Source organism: Plodia interpunctella, chromosome 22 (genome assembly GCF_027563975.2).
Source record: "Plodia interpunctella isolate USDA-ARS_2022_Savannah chromosome 22, ilPloInte3.2, whole genome shotgun sequence".
NCBI lineage: Eukaryota > Metazoa > Arthropoda > Insecta > Lepidoptera > Pyralidae > Plodia > Plodia interpunctella.
The window spans coordinates 6,717,868-6,745,587 of NC_071315.1; the positions used below are offsets into that span (position 1 = coordinate 6,717,868).

The window sequence follows — 27,720 nt, forward strand, 5'->3', positions numbered from 1 at the left end:
ATAGCGTGTTGATTTAAATCAACTGAGTAGCTTTAAATCTCAGGTCAAGATATTTACCTTTTTTATTAGTTGTTTCTGAATTTCCATTCTCTCCTGCAGTCTCTATATCTTCATAATTCATAATTATGTGCAATATAAGTATATATTTATGTAATGTGTGTATGTATGTTTATAGTATAAACATTTATGTAGGTTTATGATATTTATTTTAACATATTTATATATTACGTCTATTTTTACAAATGTCAGTTAAATCCGACCTGCATTACTGTATTTTCTCGTCTAGCAATTTCCCAAAAGGTTGTCTGGAAGAAATTGCTTGCAGCAATAAGGCCGCCTTTTGCACAATGTACCTATGTACCATAATGTCATGCTATGTGTGATTATACATTTTGTACTTATGTATACTATGTAAATAATTTGTGCAATAAAGAATTTTTGTATTGTATTGTATTGATTTGCAAACTCAAATTACTGTAGGTACAGTCTACAGAGTGTACTAACAGTAATTTGAGATGATATTTGTTTGGTAATTCTTTTTATGTAGACATGAAGTTATTGGTTATGTGTCAGCCATTGTGTAAACTATCAAAGGTTGTGAATAATATTTTATTATAACACTAAACCCATTTCTTACGTGTAATCAACAATTCAAGAAACATCTCATGGTTGGATCAGTGAAATTCAGTATGTATTTATGTACACAAAATTAAAGTGTAAGTTTTATAACTTACTTAGTTAAATTTGGAATAAGTTTTTTAAAACCCAATTTCATGTAAATACTCTAGGGATAAATTGAACAATTAAATATATTAAAATTTCCTTTAAGGTTATAACTGAAGTAAGAAGAGTTTTAATTATACCCAAATTATTAAGAATTTAATTGATTTTTTTATTTTTATGTTTTAAGTTGAACACATATTAGTTATTTATTATTTTTTTCGCATGTTTTTGATTCGTGTGACAAACAACTGAGCTAAAAATATCGGTTTTAATGACTGAGAACGCAATTTGCATGAATTATTAGCTGAAGAACTTAGCTAAGTGCGACACCAGACACGTAGGTGTTCCAAATTGATATTTATCGAACAACAAAAAACGTATGACACGCAAAACATCTGTTTTATACAAAACACGGGTGCATAGAAAAGACCTAGTTTTAGTGTATGTTATTAACGGAAACGATTAGACTGTTGCTTGGGAAATTAACAGCTGCTAGAACGCTTCAGCCGGCCCACCGGCGCCAGGCCCAACAGCCACGCTATTAAAGTCTTGATACCTCAACAAATAGGTTACATTATCCCTACTTTTCAAACCCATTTTTAAGCCATGATCGTTGCCCTAAAGTAAAAAATAACAGTACTTACCAAATAAAACAGATATCATCCAACAACAAGCGTCATAGCGATCCAAAAACGACAATCACTGTATAAATAATCACAATTTAACACTGAACATTTTTTAAGCCATCCAACGTATTGCACAAATGACTTCGTAATCATCGATAACTCATAACAAATTGCACTGACCGATTTATAAATCACAAACACTAACAACAGGATAATATTTAAAACAATTATTATCACAAATAAAAACGAAATATCACACAAAACTGATATCACTTTTCTACATGTCCTTGCGTTCACATAAATTGGCAGCCATCTTGCGTTCATGCGAATAACAAAAAGTTGCCAGTATAAGGTTTAACTTACCCAATATTGTTATTTATTTAAATTTATAATTGGGGAAAATGATATTACGTGTCTATATTTTTATTTATTTATTATAATATTAGTATTTATTTAAATTAATAATTGGGGAAAATGATATTACGTTGAAAATCAAAACACCATACCACAAAGTCAAAATTTACTTACAACGAGCTCTTTTGGTACTTTTTATTTCTTTTACTCGTACTTGTACTGTGTATCTCCTTAGAAATTTTGAAATAAATGGTACAATGTATAAATAACTCTATTGATATGATGACAATGTCTTATGATACATGGATAAAGGCTACCCCAGATATTCATAAAAAAGTTAAAGCATATTAGCTAAAATATGTTTTGCCACTATCGCACCTTTTAATATTTGCCATTGGCAGAAAGGAACAAAACATACTTTAGCTAAAATATAGTTTGACTTTATATATATACTTATGAATTCTGTCTGTCTCAGTATGTCAATAAACATAATATTGTCTTAAAATAGTAGCCAAATATGTACCTACCTCGTTATAAATACTTATTTTCAAATCTGCTGTGGTTTGTCTGTATTTTTTATAGAAAGTCATAAGTTCCGTTCATAAGTAGGAATGGAGTCCGATTATTTTATTTATTTAAAAATATTCGTAATGTCGATTGATATTACTATAAACAGTAAATAACAATCAATAATACGTCTTTTTATTTCTTGAATGCTCTTAAAAATACATTATAAATAAATAAAATTAAAATAAAAGTAAAGTTTAAGTAAAATAAAATAAAATTAAAAGACAGGTGTAATGTTACAAATGGTGTAATTTTAACGTCTTACCTACATCACCACAATTAAATTGACGTAGTAATATTTATATTTACTCAACTTCCGGGTATTTCAATAAACTGGTAACATTTATTTCATGGATATTTTTTCTTTTTTGAAGCCAAGATATTATTATTCATTCTGCCAGGAAACGCTACGCTCGCTATGCCCATACCTACGTATAAAATTTGGTAGACACGAAATTTCTGTTTCGCACCTTTCCGTGAACTTTCGTCGCTTTCCTTTTCACAGCATAGCAAAAAAATAATTCGCAATAGCACTAAGTTTAGCGTTTCAATAATTGCTATTTCTTTTGTTTGCTATGATAACTAACGCAAAAGCCTGTCGTATTCGTATATATAACTTGTGTGTGGACGTAACATAATAAAAAACAATCTTGATAAAAAGATATTTCAATTCAAAATAGAGTCATCGTTGGGTACCTGATGAGAGTAATGATATTAGAATTTTATTTCATTTTAAAATAATAGGAAAAGTACCTATAGTTAATCATGCTATTATTTTTCCAAAGGCGTCTGATTATTTTTTCTTATAAACACCCTTTGGAAATAAATGTATCTATCTATAGCCCTATCTAACATGTATTGTGAAACTAAAATGTAAATCACAGATATATAATGATGATAAACGCATGGAATTAGTAGGTACTCCGTAAGTACTAAATCCATGGATAAACGATTATTATCACCTGTCATCCGTCAGATGTTCTAGTCAGAGAGTCTAGACTTTGGGCACGGGATACATGTGTGTACTGTGGTCCTTCTTTATATACTGGGGTCTTGGTAAAGTAAACGATCCACTAATAAACCCGTGCCCAAAGTCTAAATTGATATTGAATTTCGTATTGAACTTTAGGGTTTTATATATTTCGATGTATTATTTCAAAATACCGAAAAACGATTAGGTATTTATCAATTATACCTATTTGTTTTTCCGTTGTAGATATAGGCATTTGATTATAAGAAATTTAATTTTATCTTGAATGGCATAGCTATATAGGTGCTTTGAAAAAATAAAACAATATAATGGTTAAAATATCTAGTACTCTTTATTTTACATTTTGTTACTTTTAATGTTAATAACTTACAGACCACAGGTCTTACGAATTTAACTTAAAATAATTAAACTTTTATAATTGTTACAAGGAAAAAGGTAAAGAAAAAAATAACATAAAATGGTAGTTCTGTTTAAAGGCAAGAATAATATAAGAAAATGCAATTTATTTTGCGACAGCTGTAGGTGCAGATTCTTAGATTTTTATTTTAATATTTCTCATGCAGTCATTTAGGTACATATTGTTACCTAGTCGGTACAGAGTATTACAATCAAATAATAACAATTTGATGAAGACTCTTAGCAAAAGTAATTTATCACAAAATTAAACCTAAACGTGTTTTAATTCAAACTCGGCAGTCACAATTACAACGCCTTCTAAAACGAAGGATTTTAAGATATTTTTAAAATATATATTTTACGTAATTTTTTTTGTCTTCTTAAAGATAATCTTGTTTATCCTTTGGTCCCATACGTCCAATTTAAAGTAAATAACCAATTTTTTAGAGTTAATAAGACGTCGTTGATGGTTACGGTCACCAAAGGCTAACAAAACGTGTAAATAAGTACCAATAAAAATTAACGTCAACATTGCACACTTTCACATTGGAATGCAGGATTAGAAGAAATAAAGAATAAAATAAACAATCCCAAGTACAGATACTTGTAATAAAAATGCACTTCTTAGAGGACTCGTGGTCCAAAGAGTTCTGACTAGACATAGACAATCACACTGACACCTTGTTTTAGTCTGTGTAAGGTCACTTTACCGCCCAAATGACTTGCACACTTCACCACATACATTTTCAATCATAGTCGAGTCCATCGCCTATACATGGTTGCCAGTAACATTTTAGACGAAAGTCATCAATTTTTGTCCGGATCGGATTTGTCGATTTGCCATTATCGTTTTGTCATCAACGAAGCTCATTTGATTATAAGTCCAGGATTCTTCTGATATTCCACTGGCAGGAATATATGCATCGAGCTCTCTATTTCACTTCTGCATAGAGGGCATCGATCACATCTGGAAATAATTGTAAAAAATATTATATTTCGAATTCAGTGAAAGCTATAATAACTACCTACTTTAATAACTAATTTTAACAAATTTCTTATCAATAAATTAAGTACAAATAATCAAGTATATGTAATATTTTTCAATTTTTTTTTTAATTAAATTTCAAAAGCCGATTTGAGTCATAGAAATTTATGAGATACAATGGGTTATTTTGCTTGTGATATGAAATTTACCTAGGAGCACATTCCTCGCAGCAGACGACGTGCCTGCACGGCAGGAACAGCGTGTCCATAGCGTTGTCCATACACACGCGGCACGCTAGCGTCTCGCCGCCATTGCTGCGGGACCGGGAGCGGGCTTCCTGTGGGCAAACGAGAACAGATTTTAGCATATGGATTTACTTAAATTTTATTGCTTAACTTGTGTACTTAAGGTCATAAGGCAGGCATTCTTTGCAAATCAACCCTCATACCAAACAGAAAAAGGCAAATTTACAAAAATAGGACTTGAATTTGGATTTGTTTAAAATTAAAATTATTTAATGACTAATGATGAAAATATATTTTTTAAGAACATTGCGCATATAATTTTTTTATAGATACCTATTGTCTCACTGTTGGGCAAAGGCGATTTATTCGCCTTTGCCTTTGCTCTGAAGCGGATGGGTTACTATCCGCTTCCATACTTTCTACCCAGAGAAATATCCTACATCTAATAAATGACCACAATTTCCAGTTGTTGTAAGGAGATGTAAAAGGTAAACAAATTCACACCTATAACTACTTATACTAATTGACATCGGGTAAAGTGCAAATATTTTAAAAGCCGAGGTTGGGTTAGCAAACATGATGTCAAGTTTTCAAAATGGCGGCGCGACGATTAAACTACATTAGCTTTGTTTGGAATTCTTGAATGCCTTGAGAGCTAAAAAGAGTACATTTTTGTGTACATACTCAGAGCTACTGAGCGTGCAATTTTCCAACTGAGTAATAGAAATTATCTAAGACACAATTTTAAAAAAGTTAAGAGGAATTTTTTGAATGTGAAATTATTAAATACAAATGATGTCGCCATTTTATTAAATTATATAAATGTCGTTTAAACACGAACCAATTAACTGTGAACAACCCAATCGGTTATACCTAATGTCATTTTATGGGATCATAAAACATCTAATAAATGAAATGACAAATTACAAGCAAGTCTATTATGTATATAGAATTCAACATATTTTTCAAATTGCTATGTATCAAATTTCTATATATATTCTTTCTATATAATTTTTTTGCAAAAAGAATTATGTTCTATTTTTAGGTTCCTTATTCTAGTCGTTTCGCGTAGTTAAGCTAAAAATTAATGCTAAATATTCACTACACATGTTTGTAAAGACATCAAAATAAATTAACGAGTTTTTTCATATTGATCAGTGTCTAATGACTTTTGTGCGATATCGCCAACCGGTATGCCTACAGCTTCCGAGCTGATACACCACACTATGATAATGACTTGATTAAAACCTTCAAACGAGTTATCTTTATTATCATTGATTTCTTTGTCTCTTCAGCAGGTACATATCAGGTTGCTAATGAGTCGGTGAGTGAAATAACAGTTATGATAAAAGCAACCACTTGGGAATCTAGGCAGATGGAAGTAGGTTTTTTATATTAGGCTTAAAACTATTGACATTATCCAGTTTCTGACAAAGAAAAAAGAAACATTGTGAACTTTTTCATTTCATTTTGCTTTTGTCAGCATATGATCAGAAGTGGGATCTTTAGAAAATAATGAACACTCGACAATGATCTTTTTGTGAGATTTCTCAGGATCGTGGCAAGTGGAAATACCATCTGCCTACCTCCATTGGGAAATAGGCGAGATAATATTATCAGACTTTTTTCGAGGCCGACATCCAATTTGGTGTCATTGGGCCAGAGTAGTGGTAGTAATCATATGAAAGGACTCACTTTATTGTCAGTAGAAGTGGTGGACCTCCTCCTGGGCCTGGGGTCGTGGTGCGCCGCGAGGTGCGCCGCGCGGCGCGCGCGGTCGTGTACCTCGCGGCACGTGCGGCGGATGTCGAACACGTAGCGGCGGCCTAGTGTTGACGAGTCGTTGAAGATTGATGCTATGGTACCCTGGAACAAGGAAATCTTTTATTAGTTCCACTTATATTTAAACAAATTATCTTCATAGTCGAGAATTATGTCTTATTCTTCTGAATCAAAATCTAATCATTTATTCAGAAATTAGGCCTTCACAGGCACTTTTTCACATCATATTTTAAATCAAATGATATTTACCAAAGCTACAAACTACTAGCATTTCGAACGACCACTGCTGAGAAGAAATGCCGAAAGAAACTTATTCAAACAGTGTTGGGTCCCTATTATGCCAGAAGGGCTTACCATTTTTTAAATATATTCTATTCTTTCTTATTGAATGTGCTATTACTAACACTGGGGTCAGATCTTGACTTGGCATGACTTTTACGACTATCTGCCTCCTTATTAGATGAAAATTGTGGATTTAACTATATATAGCTGATCTATATTTCACAAGAGACAATATTCTCTTGCTTTAGACATACTTATCATACATTTATAGTTAATTTTCTAGCTATCACTGACACCCTTATTCTGGTATAGACTATGGATGTTGTGTCCCGCTACTGACTGTGTAACCTAAAAAGTTAAAATAGTGTTGTAACGCTTCGATCAACATCGTACCTATTCTGTATCAGTCGTATTAAATATCAGACCTGAGTGCAAATCTTAATAAAGTGAATATTAAATAGAACACAAATGTTGTTCATACGACCTTGCGATGTCCACTGATGATAGTAATCTGACCGGAAAATCGAATTATATATATAGTTTCGAGAGAACCCACGCTGTGAACGAAATGATCTTGAAAAAACAAAGCGCTAAAACTCGATACTTATTTGGTAGTTTGCAGTTTTGTTATGAGAATAGACTGTCACAGTAATAAGTGTCTGTAAGAATTTTGTCAATAAATATTGTATTAAATAAACTTCATATATTAAATTATGGTAAATTCGTTTGCGCAAGAAATAAGTAAATGCACAAAGAACTATTATAAATAGAAGCAAGTTATGCCAATCAGTATGCAATTGTATCATAATTAATTGTTCAGGAAATTAAAAATGTCAGCGACAGATATAATTAACGGCATACTTTATGCTCTTATCAGTTTCTATACAGTTTCAATGTAAGGAACTAAAAATGTATTTCCAAATTGGACCGGAAACAACAGTAAAGTTAAAAACAACTGTCACTTTGAGTGACGCTGATTCTTTTATAATAGTCAGAATCGCAATACGATTCTGACATAGCAAGTCACGCCCCCAGAATAAATTACAGACCAAAGTTCTACACTTTTTGTGAATAAATTATGTTAACTATGTATTTATATAACAGTAGACTTCATTAGCTTGTAAGTAACTTCATATATTGACGACCTCGGTGGCGCAGTGGTAAAGTGCTTGCCTCTGAACCGAGAGGTCCCGGGTTCGATCCCCGGTCGGGTCATGATGAAAAATGATCTTTTTCTGATTGGCCCGGGTCTTGGATGTTTATCTATCTAAGTATTTGTTATAAAATATAGTATCGTTGAGTTAGTATCCCATAATACAAGTCTAGAACTTACTTTGGGGCTAGCTCAATCTGTGTGATTTGTCCTAATATATTTATATTTATTTATTTTATTTATTTATATAATTTTTCTATTTTTCCCATGTAGGTGGTATAGTACCTATCTAGATGATTTCAAGATATTTTGGTAATGAACATTGGAGTTATGTAACTATATTGGCAACTATTTATGTAACAGGGACAGTTACCCTACCACTTAATGTGACCATGACATTTCAGACCATAGACAACAGTTTAGAAGAGAGAAAAACACCCGCCTTTTTCACACCTCTTCCGCACTCATCCGTTACATTGTTTTGGATAAAGTTTTCAATCGCACAAGAGAAAACGTGTGACATCTCCCTTCGGATCAGATATTCGGATGTTATTTTTATGTGTGACTTTAATTAATGTTATTATAACAAATGAATACCTTGAGATCCCTAATAAACTGTTCAGTGACGTCGCTCCTCACGGTTTCGCAGCAGTAGAAGGCGTGTTTCTCGGTCACAGCGCGGTACAGCGCGGCGGCTTGCCCTGACGTCGCCATTTTGACATGTAACGTCGCTTCGTTTCCCTCGCTCGTGACGTAGGAGAGCTGGAAGATCCTGCGCAGAGGTTGCGCGCGGTGGATCGCGGTGTATGGGATACTGGAATAGACAAGAGGATTGGTAAAGTTTGTTTTTTTTTTAGTTAGCTATACTTTGTATATTTCTCTGGCTTTGGCCACAACCTTATTATCTTTTTTATTGTTCCGTGGATGTATGTATGTATTGTTTATTAACTGTGACGAGGGAATCTGTGCTGTGAACCGCATGAATGTATACCTCTGGTCAGATATAGTAGGTATTAGTTAATTTACCTTATTGATTCATGATTTATCTACTAGGTATACTGTATCAATCAAAAATAATGAAATGAATGCTCTTGGTTATATATTTTTATAGTTACTTTAGGCACTGACATACCTGAGTTTTGTAGTTCTATTGTTTGTTTCTATCTATAAAATGGTTAGTAGCTGTAACGTAAATACCTACCAAAAACTGTAGTTAATTGAAGTGCTATGTCGTGTTTGCACTTTAGACCTTATAAATACCTTGTAGTCGCAAAGTAGTATGGATATAGATACCTACATAATTTATTTATATGTAAAATCCTGGTTTATGAACTGTGACTTTCACCTGTATAAGTATTTTTAATTTTTAATGTGCTGTGTAGATTTAGAATTTATAATAGATTTCCAATTTGCTGTGTATTAGATTTAATCAAATAATGATACATTCTGTATCGTATATAAAAACATTTTTTTTTACCAATTTAAGTAGGTAAGTACTTTTTATAATATAAGTATATATATAAAAAGAAATGATTGACATTCTGTATTCTGGTTCTTGTAAAAAGTTTTGTCAAATCGCATTTAATGTAAATCATAGTTTATTGTTCGCTTATCACCACCGCATGAGACACACCCACATACGATTTGTACCTTAATAAAACTGTTTTTTAATATTTTATAATGCCATGCTACCTACTTATAAAGAAGACACAATTAAACTATCTACACTAAGACGGGGTGAATATTCAGTGCTTTGGTCGTATTTGTGGCTAATTTTGCTTAGTCATGCTTATTAACATACACTCAAGTACTTTGGCATTGACTTTTTTTTAAGTACAAATGTCGAAATGGATTTGAGTGAATCAGTGTCAGAAAAAGCATTGCTTGAAAAATACAACACTGGAACAGACGAAACACAGTTATGTTCAAAAATGTACCTACTGCATTTCAAAATGGCTAATACGTAAATTTATAATGTTTTTGAACATACCTCTGTTTTTCCACACCGATCTCTTGCTCTCCGTTGCACGCTGGCCTGTACACCACGATGCCGTGAGGTCCCACGCCCACACTCGTGCTCAACCGACACCCACAACCTCCAACTTTCTGACCGCTTGCCAAACATCCCACAGTATCCCCACCATCGATTTCCTGCTCATCCCTAGCCCTCGGCTCTTCAACTTGTCTATGGTACAACAAATGACTGTACAAATTATGGGCGTTATTACTCTGTGTTACTGGCTTGCAGAAAAACAATTCCTCGCCGAACGATTCCAAATTCGAAATTTCTTTTAAAACTCTATATTCAGCTTGAGATTCTCTCATGCCAGCTATTTCACAATGATACTCTATGATTCTGTCGATATGATCTTCTGGTTTCTCGCCTTGCGGTCCAATCTTTTCGCATTCTTCGTAAATGTGCATTGGGGGGACATCAGGATCGCAGTCTCCAGTTTCAGCTTGAGCTATATAAGCTATGATACGTCTGGCGATTTCCAGATCTGCTACGACTAGTCTCCCTTCAGTGAGGTCCAATTTTGCGTGGAGGTAGAATTGGTGGCGAGTGGGTTCGTTGATGAGAAGGTGTGGAGGGACCCAGAATTTGACTCGGAGGTCTAATCGCCCTCCGGAGATTCGGTGAGGGTCCAGTGGGTTTCTCAGATTGAGCCATCTCCCTGGGCCGGAAGCTGGGCTCACTCTGAGGCCGAAGTAGTCTGCTTCAGCCCCGATCTCCAGTTTCTCGCATACCTGTAACAATTTGATTTATTTTAGTTTATAGCCACAATACTATAACCGCTCTTTTTAAATGTTATAAATAAGTAGGTAGGTACTTATCTAATTACCTACGCTCAATGCAATATATATAAAACTTATGCAACTATGCAAGATTACGCCCATAGGCATATCCAATTTATTTATACAATTTACAGTAATAAATAATGATTAATAGTTATAAACCAGACTCAGATCCAATTAATTCCAAATACATTTGAGAATTTAACATTAAATCTTAAATCACAGGTTTACTTATATTTCTAGTCCTAAATGGCCGCTATTAAAAATAATAGTGTTGCTGGCCAATTTGCAATGTGAAAGTGTTTGTAGTGCAAACTATTATTACCTAGCAATTTGTATGTTTTCTCGTCAGCTGCGTATATATTTTTTATTATGATCTCCGTTTCTTGGTCTTTATTGTTGTACAATAAGGCAGAGTGTTCTTTGTCAAGAATTCTAAAGTTAGCTTATCTCGACACTTGAAGTACTTTCTATTTGATAAATCGCTATAAAATCGGTAAATAGGTTTTTATTTGTGTTTACCATAGATAAAATAAATATATTAATTTTGTCTATGGTGTTTACATAACTACTAACGACTAAACATTTAAGTAAGTATGTACCTTTATAGATAATAATTAATATAACTGGCAGCAAAATTTAATTTTCTTGCTACATCATGCATCGATTCAATATGTACTTCGCGGAGTAGGTACATACTGATTCCATGCCTTCTTGTTATTTTTAAATTTGAAAATGGAACACTGAAGAATTTATACGGCTTTATTGACACCATCGACAAAGTGAACTTTGTAAACAAGTGTGAGTCAGAGAAATTTACGACTGTTTTTCTGCGTATAAAGCAGTTACTATCGCTGCAACATTGAAACTGGGTACTACAGTAGGTAACTATTCAGTTTACATAAAAACACTTACATGTTGTTTTTTAGCTATTTCGTATGCATAATAATTTAAGTATATGGGTATTATATTTGTTAAAAGATTACTGACTTTTTAAAGTATTCGATATATCATCATATAAATATATTTTATTCGTTATATAATTATACGTAATATTTATGTTTTTTTTTTTCTGTGAAATAATAAAATCATGACAAATATAACAATGGTAAAACAAACCTTACCAATTAAGACAATTTTATGACAGAAACCTCTTGATTTATTATAAGAAGAATGCGATGTTATTAATTCTTTTATATTAATAATTAGTTACTGTAATCATTGTATTCTGAAGTTGTTTTTTTAATTGTTGAATACTGTTTACATCTACAATAATAAATACTCGATGTTACTGTAAACTGATATATTAATAATTATTGTGTCAATGGATAGGTTTGTTGTTGAATTCTTCATAATATATAATGTTGTGTCTATTATTTGTATCTCCTTTTGGGATTCACGGCACATCCGGCAGTCCGGTCCTTTGGGAGGTTTGCGATGATATTATTATTATCTAGTACATAGCTGGAATTGACGACGTGTATTGGATTAAACGGATAATTTTGATTGATTGCCCGTTAAGAGGTAACATAGGCATCTATAATTTTTTTTTATACCTAAACAAATTTTAAAAAAGACAATCAATATCGTTATTATCGGTAAGTATAGTTTCATTTGCTATTTACTTTTTAGGTATATCTGCCATATGCAATTTGAATAACATTTTCAAAAAAAAAAAAAGAAGTTTTATTTGGCTTTGGCCACATTCAACGAACACTAGTGTGTTTCATTTAGTTCACGTGGGAATTTGAGACTTTAAAAATGTTTGCAGATGTGTAAGTATGAATATACATAATATGTGTATTTATTTACACGACACGACCATGCAAAAATATCGTGTTCATATGATGAACAAAGAAATGTCTCTTTCATAGTATGTCTACTAATAGTAAGTAGAAATTAACGTGTTATTTTCAAATAACACAACATTTTTCCTATGAACAAACGTTTTCAAATAGACTAGACAAAATGTGTATTTTTGTCTTACGAAAAACTGTTCATAATGATGATTTTTGATCAAATTATTTCTTATAGAAAAAAAAAACAAATCTAATTAATTAATTCAATACTCATAAAAAAACTTCAATGCACACTCTTATTGTAAAAATGTTGGTAGGAGAAACAAGTTTTCACAATATGTATCTACTATATTCTGTGGTGATTTTTATTATATTTACATAGCAACAAACTTGACATAACAATACGCTAAATTCGTGTTAACTTCTAAATTGTTGATTCAACTTAGGATGACAATCTGTATATTAAACAAAAAAAATAAAACTAATTAAAAATTACTATTAACAATAATATTGCTAAATATTGTCATAGACATTCTTGTATTCCATGAAATATAATGAAATTAAAATGCAAGTGAGAGGAGCAACATTAGAATTCAAACAGAATTTTGCAAAATCCAAATGTGATACTTTATACGAGCGAGGCTGCATATGGTTCAGACATGTGTTTTCAATTAGTGAGCTGAAAAGACCAGTGATCACGCAAGTAACACATGCTCTTATCATTATCATTCCGATTGCTAGAGCATAAGCTTTAGATATGAAGTCAGAAATAGAATTTGTTTTTCGAGAGAGCCGTGTTCTGATTTCAAAACGAGACAATCTCACTCATACGACTAGGTACCAACATACCAACATAAAAATAATATACAAAAATCGGTAGTAAAACGTTGTTTAATATATAAATTGTGGAGCAACTTGCAAACTTGTTATGTGGGTCTTATTAGGTCTTCAGCTTTGAAGACGTAATGGGTTTTTGCTTCGTGCGATTCCAAGAAACCAATTAAAGGTTGTCAGTCGTCAGGGAAGTTCCCGCGGCCGATTACAGATTCCACAGAAAATTTGATGGTATCGAATACTCGTCAAACTTGTACCGGGGTGGCCATTATCACAATTTGGGGAAAAATAATGATTTTTGACGTTTACATTTACAAAATTCTTAGTCTGAGTGTCACTTGGTCTAATTTTCGTGTGAGTCTATGGCCGCTTATAGAAATCCGCCATATTGGTTTCGTGTTCGATTTTCGAATCGAAAATGTTTCTCAAGCAGGGCACGTGCGTCCTGTAAAGCAAGGAGCAAGTTCGTTGACCCATCCCTACAATAGCAAAGTATGGATCGCTGCAAACTGGTCGTATCGAAGCTACCTTTTTTCAATAGAGTACCTTAACCTTTCAAGCGAAAAACCCGACTTGCTGGCTGCGTACTGCTCGGGACTGGCAGATCTATACAAGTTGTTTTCTTTCTACCCAACTACCCACGGCCGACCTACCTAGTGATAGTGACCGTAGTGATATGTTTAATGTTTACAAACAGTAAAATATGGAACGCAAAATTGCCGGCAAACAAACTATTTAAAATAGCGATAGGCAGTTCTTATCGCATTATAATAATATTGATGTAGAAATGTATTTTTATATAAGTATATTGTAGTAGTATATCTCTGTACGAGTAGATTCATACCACAATATCTAAATCGATATTGCTCGTATCAATCATGTTGTAACATTTGTAACGACTTTTTGATTTGATTTTAATGCGCTCCAATTTTCCACTCATCTGCCTTCTTCTACCATAGTAGCAAATACCTCTACAGTGTCTATGGCAACAAAACACAATAAACTCTCCTACAAAAAGTAAAAAATACGTTGCATTGCATAAATCAGAGACGAAAGCGTCCCGTGAGCTAGATGTTTTCTTTCTCTCCCTTTCTAAATGCATGGTATCGTCTCGCTCTTGCTTTGAGATCACGCACCGTGCGCATGCGACATAGCATTCATCTATTCGGCACAGCAAAGGCATACATCAGGGTGGATACATTTTGAAAATTCGACTAAAAGAGTAGCTTCAAAGTTTTATTTTAATATTTCACTTTTTACCATTTACGTAACCAAATTTTGCTTTTTACAGTATAAAAAAAACAATGTCTATTTATTACGGTTTTATCTTTGCACGCATTTATAAAGTGAGTGCACGCACATAAAAATAATATCATACAAGTATGTCCAATTGGTCACGTGGGCGATACACGATACATGTATAGTTATGTACCTATTACCTGTGTTAACTTTAAAAATTGTATAATTAGCGGCTTTATTTCTGATGCTTGAAATGCTAGTAGTTTGTAGCTTTGGTAAATATAATTTAATTTAGAATATGACGTAAAAAGTGCCTGTGAAGGCCTTATTTTGAATGTTACTAAATTAATACTTAGTGCTTGTGAAGCTACGATTTTAACATCCCGTGATCCTCGCCAGAGACTGTAAGATAATTAGTATGGACAAAAGAAGTGATCTAAATGGTAATTCCTTTCTCGTATATGTAAGTCTGTATCTATGTTAGGTTCTAACTAAATTGTGTTTATAAGGAACATTTTTCTACGTGGGACATTTTTATTATCATATATATAAATATATATGTTTATATATCAGGTTTTGTTCTTTTTTGTGGTTGTTTCCTTTACTTTGCTTGTATAAATGTAATTTATTATCAAAACTGCGTGGAAATGAATGATTAATTTTGCGCTTCTACGAATAACTAATATTTCTTAGTAAGTAGGTTTATATCACAGTTTTAATTGTCTAACCTAAACTATCAACTAAATGATGACAAATTCCAAAGGACATTAACCTATTCTTGAGCTGATAAGGAACCTAAATTTCGTGGTTTTGTTTACCACTACCAGACAATATTGAACTCTAGTCCAATATTATATGATTCATAGTATTTAAGCATTTTTATGAACACGATATGGATAACAAATTATAGATACAGAAACCTAGTTTACTTAACTATATCAAGAAGAACGAAAGACAAAGTAAATTGTTGAACAGAATTCAAAGACTGTGCTTAACAATGTGCATAAGAGAGAAGACAATATATTGCATTTCTTTTTCTTATGGCCACAGTAAAATGCTGGCATATAAGAAAGGAAAGTCCGGAATTTAAAGAATATCAATTAAGGTGAAAAAAAAATTGATTCATATTCATTACACATAACAAAAATAAGAAGTATTTAAGTAAATAGGTATGTTTACCTGATGTGGGTAGTTTTGTTGTGTGTTCAAGTAAGTACTACGCAGTACATAAGTATTAATTGTGTAATCAAATGCGCATTATGTTTACCTACTTAATTAAAATATATAAATCGCTGAAGTATTATTGTTAACTATGTATATATATGTGTGTAAAGAACTACTTTTATTTGAGGTAAAAATCGGATATTACTCATAATATGTTGTCTCATTAGATTTTTGATATTATTTTACTTGAATATAAATTATTCTGTATGCCTCCCTACTTATGAATATGTTTTATCACTACCTACTATAAAAAATCGCTTACAGATAGCGAATCTGTATATGTCTGTCCCTATAGTATATGCTAGATCATTAAAACTACGCAACGGATTTTGATGCCATTTTTTTTAATAGATAGTGTGATGGGATAGGAAGTTTTAGGTGTATAATTTAATATGGTTTATCTGGGGGGCCGCTAGTATATTATAAACAATCTTTAGATTTGAGGTCACATTCGTAAATAAATATTTATAATGATAACCTGGAATATGAAAACAGAGCGATCCGCTTGGCTTGACCGAGGCCGCTCTGATATAAAAATAACATCAATTTAATATCGCTATAAAGTAACTGTAAGTACGTTTTTAAGAGCAATATTTACGTTAAGTTTGAGCTGTATTTAATAGGCTTATATATCGATTTAATTAGGATAGGTTTTATTTGTTTTAATCGACTTACACCTCATATAATTATCAACATTTTTACCCCCAGCAGTTGATAAAACATGTAGGTTTATAAACTTGTGTAAACAAAGATAAAATACGTCCTTCAAAATATTTCAACTGTAAATATTGCGCATTATCAAATTCGCGCGTTTTGCGACGCCATTTTGAAAATTTTAACAAATGGCCGCCCAACTAAGTAAGAACAAGTTTTGCTTGTTTTCATTGTTGATGTATGAACACAAGAATATTACGGAATTTCTCGAAATAATATTTAATGTCCTCGTTTATTTATCCAATGATGAAAATGGATAATTACTAAATGAAATGAAAGTACTTATCGTATTAATTTGATTTACAACAATACAATTTCGTTGTAAACAATCAGAATATTTAATGTAGAGGAACTTACTTACATTCAATAATTAAATGAACAAAATATTTTTAGAAGGTTATCGGTCGAAAATAAAAGAACGACGGGCATTTACATTTGATAATAAAATGTGATAACATTGAATAAATATGTTTTTCTGGCTGTTAACATTCCGTATCATTAAATAGGCTTATGGGATTAATGTATTGCCAAGATTTTCTAAATATACTTATACAATAAAATCTAAATATGTAGGTACAATTTATATACAACCATGTATCAAAATTCAAGCCATGATGTCCCATTGTTTTTTATACAGCTATAATAGTCTTACCTGCATTCTACGTGGTTAAAATGTATAACCTTTTGTTATCCTTGTCTTAAAGCTTGCATTCAATGATACAGTAACTATAAACATTTTGAAAGTAATACCTATCTTGTCGATTGACCGCCCGTCTATTTGTGTTGCAAGTTGACAATCCAATTTGTACCTACTTTTAAAGACTTTGAACTGATGTAAAGTCAACAGCCGACTCTGCATAGCATATTTTAACATACTTAATGTAAAATTCATTTAGTTTTCTTTAAGTTATAATCACTTTATTAGTTTTACTTAGTTTTATGTTTAGTAGTTTCCTATGTAAATGATTATTCATTAAAATTACGACGCCCGAATTACTAACAAAAAAAGCGAAAAAATGTGAGTGCTGCGGAAATACGTCAAACTAAAAAAAGTCGAACACTAAAAAAAGGTGAAGAACTACTTATACAAAATTGGTCATAAGCCAATATATAACAATTACTCCTTCAACTTTCTATAACAGTTTTGCCAAGTTAATGACACTGAAAAGTTCCACTCACGTGACTTTTGAAAACCTCAAGTTTGTTTTTGTGAAAAATATTGTTCGAGAAGCAAATAATATAAACCATTTTAGTGAACAGTATTTTAAAAGAGTTGTTCTACTGAAATGTTATTTTACACATTTAAAATAACTAATTTGCAAGTCCATTACACTAAAATTCTTAGGTGCATAGGTATATGAAACAGAAAAATAATGAGATTAGATTACTGATTCATTTTGAATAAGTAAATACTTCGCAAATTGTTAAGATTCAACTGAAAGTTACAATGTATGTATCAGACGATGGTTATTTTTGTCAATAGCTTTAGGAAGGCGATGTATTTCGATAAACCTGACTGACAAATACCAAGTCTGGACGATGACATTAGGAAACTTGGATATTTTCCAATTCACGAGGTAATCCCGTGTTCGTACGCTCTCTTAGGTCACGTAGTCAGCAAGATGCGAATAGTTTTGGCTAAAATCACCGCTAAAACAATTACTTATTTTTGACGGAAATACTGCAAAATACACAGACTGTTCATGTTAGGAAGAACAGAGTTTCAATTTGGAAATGCTTTTAAAATGACAGTAAATAATTTATTTTAAACAATCTTATTTCTTTGCTACGCAACCCATTATACCTAATTGGTCGCATTTACGTAAACGTTAAGAGGGTTTCGACAAAAAATACGGGCAATTTATAATTTGTGAGCCGATTAGAGTTTTGTATAGAGACAAAATATGAGTAGACAAATAAAGAAATACTTTCAAGTGCTAATGGTAGTGCTTGCAAAGGGTGACGAGTTTATAGTAACTGTTTCTCTGAACTAAACGTATTGATGTATATAGAGTCAATATTTGATGATTCTTTGGATAGTGACGAAGTACGTGTCCCGGTTTCAACGTCTGTACAAACTAATATTGAAAATAAGTACCCGTTTATAAGTAGGTAGTACCTACGTTGGTATGATTTTGAAACTCAACAAAATTTTTGACTAGTTGAATCTTTATAACAAAACAAGAGTGGTAGTCGTGATAGAGGAGAAGTGGAATGAAATGTATACGTGATCACAGCGGCGTCGCCGTGCCGTGCGCATGACATTCAATCTGTGGACCACATGTTTACCTGCCTTTACACTACATCATATCTGCATTGGATTGGTTTTTTCTATTTGTATAAAAACTTGGCAATCAAAGTGTTAAATGCCATGAGGTAACGATAGTCAATTATAAACAGACAATAATAGCTTTATCAACCTCCAATTTTATATAACTCATCAGCTGGTTATTTTTACATTTTTTATTAACCATTTGATTTTAAGACTTTACGTTTTTAGCGCGTCCATTCCCGAGATCTTGACCTTTTTCGGCCAGTACGCAAAGAAATCGCCTTCAAAAGTTTCCAACGGCCTTTCAACGCAATATGAGCGTGTACAATTTTGTAAGACCATTACAAAACTCACCAAAGCTTATCTCTCCGACGACACGCAGTAATATTTATGAACACCGAAAATTATCGCACTTGGTAATTTTATTTGATTTTATAGTCGCCTAGCTTGATTTGGTTGTATTGGGGTTAGCAACTGAATTTGTCGTCAGACGATGTAGGTACATGTAATTTCCAAATATTGAAACTATGAGTCATTGGAGATTATGGGAATTGCCACAGTTCAGTGGACTTTGAACTTCCTGGGTATATAAAGTAACGACCATATTAACTACACATTCAAATTTCTTGTTAGGAGTATTTTCCACTTTTAGGAAGTCAATGTAATAATAAACATGGTGTTTACAAAAGATTTGTTTACTATAACAAAGTGGTACGATAGAGCATTGTATTTGTGACCTTCTATTCAGTAAAATATACCTATATAGTTCCTTTTTACATAGATACTATTAACGATGGTATTTCTTTATTCTATTTATTTATAAACAAATTCTTGAGCAACTTGATCTTCGATTACTTCAATGGATATTTGCATTTGCGTGACGTGCATTTGCAGTTGATTACTATGTTTATGTATAGTATTGTATGCATAATAATCTTTACTATTACGATTTATAAAACTCATAACATTTACCATTTGTAATGAAATGTATTATATTTTCTATGAGGATATTTACTTGGTTAAAAGCAGCGTGTCCTAATCACCATTTCAACCCACGCTCTGTTTAAAATCTACACTTGATTTCGTTTGCGATTTCTGCAGGTCAATTATGGTCAATTATATACAAAACATTTTATGAATGTTAGTTAAATTGAAATCACAAAGACAGTTATATCTAAATTCACAATCATTATTATTAGAATACACCATACATTGTTTGAAGTTTTCCATAATTTATTTAAGTACTTATTCTTTATTAAATTATACACGATTGAGCACTTCGTTGGCTTCTTGTTAGCAGTGATGGGTCGTTCGATATTTATTGAATGTCTAATCTTTACAGATTGCAATAAATAAATTAATCTGAATCTATTGTTTCTATGTGGTGATGATACGTAATATTATTCACTGTCCCAGAACGTAGGTCAATAACGTTTATTGTTAATTTAAATTTAACAAATATCACAGAATTTTCGTATCAAATATAGTGTGTTGTTACTTTTAATTAAATGTCCTTTGTCTATTATCATCATCAGCTACGCTATTCACGCTAAATATATATTCTAAAATACCATTGACATTGCTCAAAATGAAACTGCGTGTCAAAATAACATTAGAATAACCTTATTTCGAATTGAGACTAGGAAACTTAGGCATTTCGTAATGTTTGAAACACAAAGTATGAGCGCGTATGGTCAACATCATATTCATCCGGCCAAAGTAATTTGGCATCTATTACAACGACGTAGTAGCCCTATAGGGATACCTCGTTTCTGTAGTGTCTGTACCCACCTACAGACTAGACCAACCGGTTTAGCCATGACTATCAGCTTGAGACTCTTAAGGAAGCATTTTTTTCTGTTCGCAAATAGTAATATGTACTTCCCTTTAGATTGTCTAATTCTAAAGGTCAATGGTTCCATATTGTGTGTGTGTAATTACCCGTTTCTTCTTTCGTAGTTAACATAAACTTATATAATTCATTTACTTAATTTGGATCGTATGCATATATAAAGAAAGGGTGTCGACTTTCCGTCTATTTGCTTAAACATTTTCGTTTCTCCGCTAGATTTTCCATGTTAACTTTGTCCCTGTTTAAGTTTTTGAAAAGCTACACTAGTACTAAACTATAATTGTTTCCCACTACTGGAAATCTACCAGAATATATTAATAAAAAAATTGATTATTATAATAAATTTCAGAGTTCTTGAAGATAAAATCTGAAGAGTAAAAAAGATATAATGTACCTGGCACGGAGCCAAAAATGCAGTTTTGCATCTCTTGGATGATGTAAGCATTGCGTTTGAATATGTAAAGTCTTGCAACTAATATCAATAGCTTTTTAGTCAGGTTATTTTGATAATATTCGTTTTGCAAGACCATGAATAATTTTTAAATTATCAATACGAATCTCTGCTAAAATCTAACCTAAAAGTGGCTAGAAATGTACACTATTCTACGATTTGTTGTGCTTAAGAATATTTTGTATGCTTTCAATTGAACTTTGTCACTAAAAACTACTTTTCTGATAATACAATCAGTGAGATTAGTGACGTCAGAACTTAGATCCGGTTCTATTTGTATATCCTTTCTTAATCAGTTTATTATCATTGATATAATACTTATCATATTTTTCGGATTGACTTAGTTTATAAAGCTACAATGAATAGATTAAATTTAATCGTTTTATGATATGTAAAAAACGTTCATATACATCTGATTTCGTGTACTCCGTTATTATCGACGTAATGAAGAATTGTTAATAATCATTTTTATCATAGTTATAACAACAAATATTACAAAAGCAAGTATAAATGATATTTGCAATATTCATCATCTTTTCCTAATACTTGTTATCTATTTATCGTATCAGTTGTTGCGCATGGGCAGGGATCTCTGAAATAATATATATTGTTGCTAGGTCATTTACCCTGCTCAACTATTATATATACAACAATTGATAAACAGAAGTTTGGTACATAATGAGACAATAAAATGTTTGATTATAATAATAACTGGTAGATGTGTAAATATATATAAAATCTATAGTAATAGTGTAATGAAGCAAATTGAGCTATAAAATACAAGATCATATGACTTTCAGCAAGTACTCGTATATTAGTAAGAACAATAAAAATTTGGGCGCGAAGCCCCGGGCAACATCTAGTAATAGATAAATATAAGACTAAACATTTGAAGTAGGAATCCAATTGATGGACATATCCATATTGAATCCTATGATTGCCTTCTGGCCTTACACGTACTGTGGGAATGATGCTAGTTGTAATAACGGCCATGTGGCTTCGGGAACAGGGTTATCGTGGGTCAATGTTAAATGGTAGTGTTACACTATCGCGAGGTGACACGGAGTAAATGCCCCACCTAATACTTATCGATGGAAGCGATAAAAATGGGTCAAAGTGCATTCAGATATTGAAATATCTGAATGCACTTTCAAGTACTTTACTTAATTTAGTAGGCAGTTGTGTTCTTATTAGCTTGGAAGAGGTTTTAAGTATAGGTATAAGGATAACTATCATCTATGTAAAAAACAAAGACATCTAATTTTAACACAGGGTGTTCCACAAGGTTGAGTACTAGGCCCTGTGCGAAATGTATGAAGGCAAGATCATTTTCATTAGCTACAAGATCCACGAAAGAAGCTTATCTGTTGTTGTTGCGCGCGTTTCGTTGTCTTAGTTAATTTACATAACTAGTTAAGTAAGTACTTCAATTCAAAATCGTAAATATCAAAGTATATATAGGTACGTATTATTTTTCAGTATAGAAAATAGAATTTGCTAAAAACCGTCACTCACTATTTTCATTACATTGTATTAATTAGTATAATCTTTTAACCTCTCAACACATTTTTCTCTTCTTTACTGCTACGATTTAATATCGAAAATGTAAATATTGTTAATGTATGTTTTTTTCAATATAGAAAGTGCAAATGTGCTAAAACCTGCGACCCACTAACAAATCATTAAATTGTATTGAAAATAAATATGTTGGCCTACATACATTACAAATTACAATGCTGCATTTATGAATCGGCAATATATTCCGAGCGATGTTTTAAAGCATTTAAACAAAGAAGTCACATGAATTCATTAGTTGTACAGAAGGCTGTCCAAAGTCTATTATGTATAAATACTATGACGAAAATGCTAACTGATGAGGCATCACGGATTGATTAAATTGTACTCATCTTTAGAATATGATAGCCTTGTGTTCAAAGTTTACGAAGCAGATTTCCTCGCCGTCAAGGAAAATGAAATTTAAACTCGATCCAAAATCGATTTGCATATAAACGAACCACCGTAGAATAAGCTTAAGTGTATGCTAGCATCTTTTTTTAATTTAAATGCATAACACAACCTCACTGACGTTGCCAAAAAACGTATACAGGAATCAGACAATAAATAAATGGAGACAAATATGGTAGATACCCAACCCTACTGTTTTTCTGGTCACTTCCACGCCCGATGCGTGGAAATCACGAAGAATTAATTAACATCAAACAGTGTCATATTGTATCTCTGTTCCAGACAGAGATACAATATGATATTACCCGAAATCAAAAAGTGCTTTGAGTACGAGCTTCTAACACGTGAGTAAGTATAGGTATATATATTACATCTACTTTACCTACAACACATGTAGGTAAAATTCACGTCCATGCCATGTTTTAATTTCAATGGAGAGCTTGCGAAAGTTTTTTAAAAGAGTGAAAGTCGACTTCGCTTATGGTAACAGATCTTGCATAAATAAGACCATCTTAATTTAGATAATAAATCTAGATAAGTTAGCAATAAATATTCAATTTCATAATTTTCGGCCATAGTCATAGGGTGTTTGTGATTTCTTTTCTAAGCTCTGTCTACCCCGCCAAAACGTGACAAACATTTGAGTTTAATAAACAACGCGGACAGCAAAGAGTTACTTTGTTACAAACTACCAGGCGACCATAAGTCAGTAGGATATTGTGACAAACAATGGATGTTACCCAACAGAGGCCGGCTGACGTCACCGTACAAAGTCCGCCGAACCAATTAGAAAGTTCATAGCAGCAAAATATTCTACAAGCACACTAACAGACTGATTTTCTATATTAGAGCAACCATAAAAAAAATCAGGCTGAAAAAAAACGTCTAAGTAGAAATTTCAACATTTCAAAAGTGCTAACGGTGATTTTATGGTCAGCGTTAATTTTGCTAAGGACTGTTGAAATAACTAGACTTATTTCGCAATTTGATGACCATTGATCTCAATAAAGTGCATAGGTAGTTTGGGCACAAATTGTGGTGTAATCACCAAATTCACATCATCAAATAATTAATTTGTCGTAGCTATAGAAGTTTGAAGTCATAATTTCAAACGTAATACAATAAAATATCACGTTTTATCACCTCCTGGGTGGGCAGCGCCAAGAGTTGCAAAATTCGAACGTATACCTTATTAGCCGCACGTCTGTTAATACTTTTTCTTAGATGATATCATAGAACAGGGAACGTAATTCTAAAATACGCGTTGATTCTGCAACTTGTTTGTTGCATTGAAATCTGAGGATTATGTAAATATTTGCATTATAGAGGCAGGTGCAGTGTGCAGCATTCATTGAAAACGGCGACTTGGCTTTTATTCTAGAAACGATCGGAGACTTCGGACCTTATTTACTTTCATGTATTCCTGGTAACATGGCGCAGTTTCGTCACCTAACCTAAACTTGGTTTGTTAGCTTCCTAATAACAGACAATAAGGAAATAAGAAAAGTCGGATCAAGCGGGTCACGTTGCAATGTATTGTTAAGTTGAAAATAACGGATGCGTACTTTATTGTTCAACTCAGTACCTAAGTACAAGTACATTTAATTTTCATTAGGCGTTGTAGTTACACATCATACAATATTTTACTTTGTTGTAACGGACAAAAGCATTTACGTTTATGCCAATAAGAGTTATGAAATATTAAATGTTACCTCGGTACTCGATTATATTTAGCTGCATTTTTCTAGACCAAGATTAGGACACACCAAGGTTAGGACAATTAGCATTCTTTAGAGGTCATCGTCTTTATGTTTTAAGACCAATTCTAGCTACGACTATTGTCTTGTTGCTGTTAACATCTTACAATCGTAAAATCAGCTAACCTCAAAATTACTGCTTTTTATTTTTAACTAAATAAGGTTGATTTTTGTCAATTTTAACTTCGAGTAGTTATTAGATTATCGTTTACTCTTGCAGTCTTAAAGTGAGAGAGATAAGGTTGGTTTTAGATTTTTTTTTAAATGATTGAATCACGCAGTGCGCACGTGGTAACGCGCACGGCAGAGTCCGCAGCTGTTGACTCTGCGGTTGGACTTTGGACTCGGCAGTGCTCGGCGCAAACGACGATCATGTTAATCTTCGGAAGCAGGCCGAGGTGAGGTGAGACATCGTGTTTTAGAATGGCTATACTAGATAGACGTAGGTTCTGTAATAATTGACTTAATAGGTAGGTAGGTACCTACATCCTACAATAATCTCATAAATTATACTTGTGCCTCCCTGGCGATAAGCAATGCCATCGAGTAGTGCACAAAAAAAATGTCTGTCAAAACAATAAATTGTCACTTCTACATGCATATTATGGCATAATGAAACACTCCGGTGAAAATAAACGTTTAATTAAAATTCTACTATAGTTTCGTATATACGAAACGCGGTGCAATTATATATACACTGCGATATTGAATCGATCAAAAACTTTCTGATAATAAGGGACGGGAAGGTTTACAAAGGGATTTTATTTATGCTAAATCTGCATTTACCCTGCAATTACATCGTTCTATGCCTCGAATGCAAGTAACGTTTTCTTCTGCGTACCTACCCAGTTAACATCACCAATAAGAAAATTACTATAGGCAGGAGGTAGGTAGGTACCTACTCAATACCTACCTCGTTACGTCAACTCAAATGTCAAATCAAAGTACCTACACACTAGGTAATAGGTTGGTACGCTAGTTAAAAGTGATGTAACTCGAAATTTACAATTTTTGAATCCTGAATAATAAAATACATGTACCGAAAGCGTATCTAATAAATAAATTACTTGTAGTTTAATTTGTTTATACAAATATGTACAACCTATTTATTAACTTATGATAAGTATGTAGTAAAATTTTTATACTAATAAAACAATTAAATTATAATGGATTTCTAAGTTTGTTTTCCTGTTACGTTTGAAGAGGATAAAAGGGATATATCCTTGGTACCTATAAAATGTAAACTGTCCCAAATCATGGATTCTTGCATATATTGGAACAAAGCCAACAATGACCAAAGAGTTGGATAAGATTATAAATACCTACCTATGCATGTTTTGGCGCTAAAATACTTTTTCAAATTTAAAAACAATACTACAATCGATGAAAGTGTAAATACACTTTTTCTGCTGATGACTTTTTTGTTCATTTTTTTGTGAAATATGTGTACGACAATGAAGTCATTGATATTTAAAGTAAAGTGGTATTTAAAAATGTCAGTAGTTATTGTATTTTTATATAATACAAAATATGCAGTCAACGAGGAATAGTATTAGTTTTTTATAAAGCAAAACTATAATGGAGATATCACGGCGGTAAAGCGTGAACGCGCGCCTTGCCATGCCGCCGCTTGCCGGGTCCAAAGTCCACAAGGTAACAATGTGACGTAGCAGCGCGAACGTGTCTTGGACAATGCTTTTGTAACTGATAATATTATTACTAATACTTAAAAATACATTTAAAACTTATGATCGATGTAATCACATTTCTAAAGCATAAATAGTTCTAATTACAATCTAAATTTCGTAATTATTACATTTTGGAAAAGTAGCATATTTGAAACATATTTTGCAAATTCCATTTGATATTAAATCATTGTGAAAATTGTAAGTTAAAAGTATATAGGTAGTAAGAAAAGTAATCAGATAATATTGTTTAAAAGTTGCTCAATATACCTATAAGTATTAAAAAGAAAAAATATTTTTATAAAAGTAAAGAAAAACATATTCACCTTTTCGAGGCAATCCTGTCCAATTGAGTTGGGATCCGCTTTGATTTGCAAAATCACAGAATTCGGCTGACTAACCAACCACATTTTGAATGATATTTAGAAGAAAACTGTAAAAATAGCAAATTAAGGAGGTCGCGGATTTAGACGTTGTCACAACTTTGTTTGAACACTGAATATTATTGTTTATCTCACTCGCGTAAAGTATTTATTAAAAAATGTCTTTCGTATTTCGCTCTGTGCAATGTTTATCGCGTATTCTTTGTGGAAGTAAAACTGTGAATACTTCCCGACGACGGCCATACTACGTTAAGTTTGCCAGCGAAATGATAAAGAAAACAGTGACGTACGCTCGACGTTAGATTTACAATATGATTCATAACAGACGGTACATTTTACATTGCCACGAAATCCATTGCTGCGCCACAACGTAAGGCTCATAGGTTCATTATTTCAAAGATAGAAATGTACAGGTACTAAAGCAAAACCGGCATTTTAAATATGTCATGTTAGCTGGGAAGTAGTGGGGGCTTACCTTTTGTTTCGTTCCGTCCTAAGAGTTGTGAAAGAGACGAAACTATGTGAACTACAGTCCCCCTTAGTAGTTGAATACATATACTTTTACCCAACTTCCAAAGTTCAAAACAAAATTTATGATCAAAGATTTTTTTAATAAAACGAAATAGGAAAGCAAGCTTATGGTCC

At 32.5% G+C, this 27,720-nt stretch overlaps 2 protein-coding genes across 5 annotated transcripts in view; both read right to left on the minus strand.

Annotated features, from left to right (window-relative positions):
* LOC128679573 (uncharacterized) overlaps nucleotides 1-1,670 on the minus strand; it is a 141,969-nt gene extending 140,299 nt beyond the window's left edge. For all 3 annotated transcript variants that reach the window (XM_053761904.1, XM_053761906.1, XM_053761903.1), the window contains exon 1: nucleotides 1,368-1,670. The gene's annotated coding sequence lies outside the window, so the exon portion shown is untranslated. The remainder of the gene's footprint in view (nucleotides 1-1,367) is intronic.
* A 1,900-nt stretch (nucleotides 1,671-3,570) lies between these two features.
* dnr1 (defense repressor 1) lies at nucleotides 3,571-27,352 on the minus strand. Of its 2 annotated transcripts, XR_008405762.2 has the most exons (7): nucleotides 27,019-27,352; nucleotides 10,095-10,852; nucleotides 8,702-8,918; nucleotides 6,689-6,753; nucleotides 6,583-6,636; nucleotides 4,852-4,979; nucleotides 3,571-4,624 (listed from the first exon to the last, which is right to left on the minus strand). XR_008405762.2 is itself a non-coding variant. In XM_053761927.2 (6 exons), the coding sequence occupies exons 1-6, from the start codon at nucleotides 27,100-27,102 to the stop codon at nucleotides 4,525-4,527; spliced, it is 1,458 nt and encodes a 485-aa protein (XP_053617902.1). In that variant the 5' UTR covers nucleotides 27,103-27,352; the 3' UTR covers nucleotides 3,571-4,524. The 2 variants fall into 2 exon arrangements, 1 of the variants encoding a protein (XP_053617902.1); XM_053761927.2 differs by having other exon boundaries at nucleotides 6,583-6,753.
* Between the last annotated feature and the right edge of the window lie 368 nt (nucleotides 27,353-27,720).